Consider the following 6,111-nt stretch of genomic DNA (forward strand, 5'->3'; position numbering starts at 1 on the left):
ATTGACTCTCAAATCGACAGTCACACACTGACACTTTGTGTCACGTTTGAGTATAAGTAAGGTAGTGATTATTTTTATTGTTATCGAATTTGTATCTTCAAAATACAAATCAAACACCTGGGCTTTTTTAATAATTTATTAATAAACAAACGATTGTATGATATCATTATTAATGTATTGTTTACTATGGAAAATAATAAAACCACATTGTCTTGTTATGGCTTAGGATTTTCAAGTCGTTATAAAGAAAATAAACAACATTAATGTTGTGGTCTTAAAATAATATAATCTTTACCTAAAGGGTAAAGCATTATTGTTGTATAATGCTTGGACATGAAGAGAATGGTATATAAAGTGCATGTCGATGGATACTACTCTAATACCCTAATAATTCGTAATGATGGTAACCCTGTTCGTATTTAGTTGTTGTGGCGAGCCCAAGCCTTATCTTGGTTTCTTATAGAAAATTGTTAGTAATTATTCGGCCAAAGACCGACACATTAATCATCAGTATTGGACCAGCGATTATGTTTTTGTCCAACATGTGGATATGTGCATTTACTTACATTTACCTAGATTAGTAATTGTACGCAAAAACTAGCAATGTCTATGTTTTGACAAACTCAATTACGCCTATCACAGGCCCCGACCACATGGGCATTGGTCTCCTTACGATAAGTAGACATCGCGACATCCACTGTTTTATTGAGATGTTAAACATTGAATCTTACCGTAGACCATGAAAAAAGGCAATGCGGAAAAACTTAAAAGTTATTGATGAAAAACAACAATAATAAGAATGGAATTTACCTAAGTTTCAAATTATGTTTCTTTTTATGTATCCTGATACATAAAAAGGCAAACGATTATGTAGTATAATATGTATTTATTTACTTTAATTACAGAGTTTAGGTGTAGTGTGGAAGTGGGAACGGCATTTCGCGTTACACGACACACGTGTGGCCCACATCTAGATTCTAGATCAATTCCATGTAGGGCTGCCAACCTACCAAAGCAAAGTAAAGAAAAACATAGTAAAACTGTTTTCCATGGTGCGGCACTAAACAACAGACGTGCTACTTCTACTACCTACCTATGCTACATTATTTTTAAGCTTGTAAGCGCTTTGGACCTGATTTGTACACTACTTACAAGTGTTTTGAAATTATGTTCAATATTTTAATTTTTTTTTCGAGTAGATACTGAAATAAATCAAAAGGTATCACTTAGCGAATCTACAGTTTATGATATTAAAAAATGACTGAAGTTATTCTTCCTCAGTTTCTTAGGTAGAGCTTTTTATCCCGAGTTTTATACACGCAATTTTTGAAAAATCCCTCCTAATAGTGTCGAATCGCAAAAATATTCCTTCCTCTTACCTTTTAGGGTTGAAAAAATTATATAAATCGAAAGGTAATTGCGTTGTAATGAGCAATAACAACTCTATACTCGTATGCGCGGCGCAGCCGTCCGCGCCAGCCCGGACATGGCTTGCGAAACTTACAATTTATAGCAAAATAAGTACCTAATTACTAATGTACTGTCGGCCGTTTGGTGTAGTGGTTCAGAACGGACTACTATGCCGAGAGGTCCCGGGTTCGATTCCCGGCCGGGCAGAAATTGAAATGATGAATTTTAATTTCTGTGACGGGTCTGGGTGTTACTATGTATAATATGTATGTATTTAAAAAAAAAAGTATATAAGTAGTATATCCGTCAAGCTAGCACCCATAACACAAGCATTAAGTTGCTTACTTTGGGGCTAGCTGGCGCTGTGTGAAATTGTCCAAAGATTTATTATTTATTTATTATTATTATTATTAATATTTTATTCTTAAATCAGATTTTGACCAAGTCACATAAATATGTCATCGTTGATTATTTCATTCAAAACAATAATAAAATAGGCGTCTGGTGTTCTAAATGAAATTAAATTAAATAGTTTATTCAGTACATAGGCCCTTTCCAGGGCACTTAAGCCCGTATTCACAAACATTACTATGAGGTCTCACAGTGCGCGTGAACGCACAGGGTGCAATACGAACCAATCACAGAGCTCTATTCAACGCTGTGCATTCGATTTGCTGCTTCACATAAGCAAGCATCGTTTGTGAATACGGGCGTTATCCCTTTCAGCCCAGCCGAACACAATTGTGACGTTAGTTTAAAGATAAATTTTGGCGGTATTTTAAGACGTAAGTGATCGGGCCCACAGCCGCACAATTGTGACGGATATGCTCTATCTATTGGTGTGAGTAAGATAGCCAGCAAGCGCCGCGAGATTCAAATTAAAACGGGTTCATTTTGCCGTTGTTGTTGTTTAGGGTATCGCTGCGTGTGAGTGATTCTAATTACATTAAAATTATGCCATTGCTATGTTATTATTGTGATTTATAGTTAATTATGAACTGTTTTACGTAACAGTGAATAAATTTGTTTGTATTTTTGGTTAATTCTCAAGAAAAAGTGTCACAGAAGTATAAAGTCACAATTGTATCACTGCGGGCCCAACTACATACTACATTGCAATGGCTAGATAATTTTTTTTCCTTAATTACGATACAATTGGGGAGTTACTGGAACAGTAAGATATGGAAGATGTTCATGGGGCATGTGTGCAAGATTAGAAGATTTTTACTCCTCCAAGAATGATGCTCCACTCTCGTCTTTGAGGGCAACCCCGAATCAAAATGACGGCAAATGGATAAAAAAAAGATTTCGTGGCAAGACTACTAGTCAAGCTCAAGATAATTAAAGTAATGAACAGCCCAAATCATTTGCGGAGTACTTAGAAATTTATTTTAATGGCGATCTGTTTGTAATGTTTGCTATCGCTGCTGAGCAATATTAAATGGCCGAAAAAGGCCAGCAAATGAAATCGCAATGTAGATCTAATGAAATTAAAATAATCTTTGGGGTTCATGAGACTATGAATTGCATTAAATGCCCTCGAATCAATTTTTTTTGTATTGTGACTTTGAATGAGTTGGGCCCACGATGATACAATTGTACGCCCCCTGAAAAACCATGAAAACAACATAGTACCACTGAAAATGTTCAATTTTCATTTTCTCTGATCCCCAAAGATATTGAATATCGAGTTTTTTTATTACTACCTTGTTTAGTTTCGTCGTGGGTCTGAAAGGGTTATACACGTCCCAAATATAGCTTGCCCTACCACCACTTCCTGACAACATAAAACCTATCTAGATCTTTAACTATAAACCTACCCTATATTATTACTTCTAGTCATCAATGTAAGTACTTTTTACTAAATAAAAACATTTTCTTTCTCTCTTTCATTACATATGCCTGACTTATTTAACCCAGCTTTCAAAGACGTGTAGATTTAGATATAAACCGGGAATCGAAACTTTTAAAGCTGTCATCATTGTTTGGGCATAGGTGATATTGACAAAAGGATAATAAATGACACTTGAATAATCCCACAAACTATAACATTTTATTTACAAAATAATAAATAAATTAACAATTAAATTATTATTAACATAAATATACATCTTATTCTAATGTTAGTTGCCTACACAGAGGAGAGACGTCTTTAGTTAAACGGATTGTTAGTCATTGGCTTGGACGAATAAACCACATTGGTGATGATTGGAAAATCGTGGAATGAATAGTTTAAATACAAGAAGTTTTTTGCCATTCAACATTCATCATTGTTATTTATAACAACCAAACGATACGTAAAGAGTAATCATTCTCAGGCAATGTATTAGGTATAATGGTACGAAAAATTAAGACTGGAGCAATGCATCAAAATTTTGAAAATAGAGTTATCAACAAAACTGCTCCTCCGATTCTAAGAATGCTTTATATCACATTTTTTGACGAGGTAGCCAGACAACGCTACTGACGTCAACTGGTGACGCACCATGTTGGCCTGCTCACTACCGGAAGTGCTCCAGCGGTCGGTCGATCGGCGGCTGCAGTCCCAACGGGATGTGATTGTGGAAGCGCTGCGGCTCACCTTCACCCTCGCCCTCGGCACTGCGACCTTCCAGCTGCTGCGGCGCGCCGTACTCCTGGGCGGGCTGCTGCTGCTGCAGGTTGTACTCATTCGTCTGTGCATAATCTTGCGCGTGCTGCGCATGTTCCTGCACATGTTGTGCGTACTCATGAGCGTGCTGCGCGAAATCCTGATTCTGCTGAGAAAAATCATGGTTCGGCTGGCCGTACTCCTGTTGGGGCGCTCCGTACTCCTGATTCAGCTGGTGCTGGTTATTCAAGTGCTGCTCGTACTGAGCCTGATCGATTTGCTGCTGGATATGGTGCTGTAGTTGATGTTGATAATCATGGTATTGCTGGTCGTGCAACTGTTGATCATGGAATTGCTGATCATGGAATTGCTGGTCGTGGAATTGTTGGTCGTGGAACTGCTGGTCGTTCCCGGTGTGATGCTCGTACACTTGCGTCCCTTGCTCTTGGGTAAAGTGATGAGTGTCGAGTGGGAAATGTCCTTCGGGCTGTTGCACAGGAGTGAGGTCGTGGGGTTGTGCCGGCACTGGCGACCAGCCGTTATGATCGATTGTTACAGCAGGTTGCGTCGGCTGTAGATGTATGGTGGGCTGAGCAGGTTGCAAATGAACAGTAGGTTGCGCGGGTTGCAAGTGCACAGTGGGTTGCGCGGGCTGCAAGTGCACTGTAGGCTGGGCGGGTTGCAAATGCACAGTAGGCTGGGCAGGCTGCAAGTGAATGGCCGGCTGAGGCAAAGCACCCTGAGTCGGGTGAAGGAGTGTTGGCGTTGGCTCTACCACAACGGAAGGATGATGATGTTCAAACACACCTTCATGACCACCATCTTGCTGTAGCAATACTTGAGGCCTGTTTAAGAAAACTTGGTCATATGATGGTGCAACTGAAGATAAGGCCGTAGCTGGGGAAAATGGCAAAATAGGTCCTTGATAATTCAATAAAGGATGTCTAGGGTACGTCGCAAAGTAAGATGTCTGTACAGCATTTCCCGGACGTAGGACATAGGGGAATTGATGAGCCAGCGGGAACGACGGCGCTGTTATAGCGTTTGCCGGTTGAATTGGAGCAATTGGTACTAATGGTCTTAAAGGAACGTGCTGCGGACGCAAAAAGTGGAGAGGGGGTGGAGCAAGAGGAATCGGTTGAGCATGGACGACAGGTTCTGGTACAGATTGCACTACAACTGGTGGGGAAGGAGCCGGTACAGGGTGCGCCACATGTACTCCAGTGGGTTGAGCTACCGGCACTATGGGAGTGGCATGCACCACAGGTGGGGCTGGCAACACCGGCACTACCGGTTTGGGTTCAACATGATGATGATGGTGATGAAAATGATGATCTGGTTTCGGGACTAATACAGTTTTGGTTTGATGGTGAAACTTATGCCCAAAATGAGAGTGAGAAAGCGGAACTTTGTGTCCCACAGAAACGGGATATCGCGGACCGAGGGGCGGAGATAACGGAACCTTTACAGCAGCGACAGTGGCGGTTGGAGGATAAGTCACAACCAAAGGTTTCACCAGCGAATGAGTCACGTGCGGAATATCGTGTCCAAGTTTGAAGGGAGGCACGGCCGAGAAGATTCCTCTCTTGTGATGTTTCCCCGCCAACCGGCCTACCAGCTTGGCCTTCGCTGCTTTCAAGTGCGCGACATCTCCCGCCGTCAGCCAAACGCACGCGGCCAAAACGATCGATATCTGAAATACACCACGCACCATTTTAATGAGACGTTCACTTGTTTGAAATCACAAAGTCACTGAATGCACTGCACTGTTCACATCACTGGCGCTTCCTGGATACTTACGGCGGCTACTCTCATGGCGGTGCGGTCGCCTGTCCGGTGCAACAACCACTCAGAAACCGAGTGTCATCGCCGACTACTACCCATACTTATAACTTAAATCGAGCGCCATTAGTATGTAGCTGGCGTTCGGGTTTCACTCGGGGAAGCCGGACGCTCCATCGAACTTCGTCCTTACGCGATTATGCTTTCCATTATTCCTAAACAATTGTACCTAAATTGAACTATTTCTCATTCATAAATAGTTCTTATTACCAGTGAACAAGGTCTACCGCAGTCATTTTATAACAGTCTAACGCCATCACGTAGTACGC

General features: G+C 41.1%; 1 protein-coding gene across 1 annotated transcript; it reads right to left on the reverse strand.

Moving 5' to 3' along the window:
• Positions 1-3,748: 3,748 nt before the first annotated feature.
• LOC135077930 (uncharacterized) lies at positions 3,749-5,899 on the reverse strand. The gene is made up of 2 exons (XM_063972460.1): positions 5,801-5,899; positions 3,749-5,693 (listed from the first exon to the last, which is right to left on the reverse strand). Exons 1-2 carry the CDS (start codon positions 5,813-5,815, stop codon positions 3,912-3,914), a joined length of 1,797 nt encoding a protein of 598 aa, XP_063828530.1. The 5' UTR covers positions 5,816-5,899; the 3' UTR covers positions 3,749-3,911.
• Positions 5,900-6,111: the final 212 nt, after the last annotated feature.

Source organism: Ostrinia nubilalis, chromosome 14, assembly GCF_963855985.1.
Source record: "Ostrinia nubilalis chromosome 14, ilOstNubi1.1, whole genome shotgun sequence".
Classification (NCBI taxonomy): domain Eukaryota; kingdom Metazoa; phylum Arthropoda; class Insecta; order Lepidoptera; family Crambidae; genus Ostrinia; species Ostrinia nubilalis.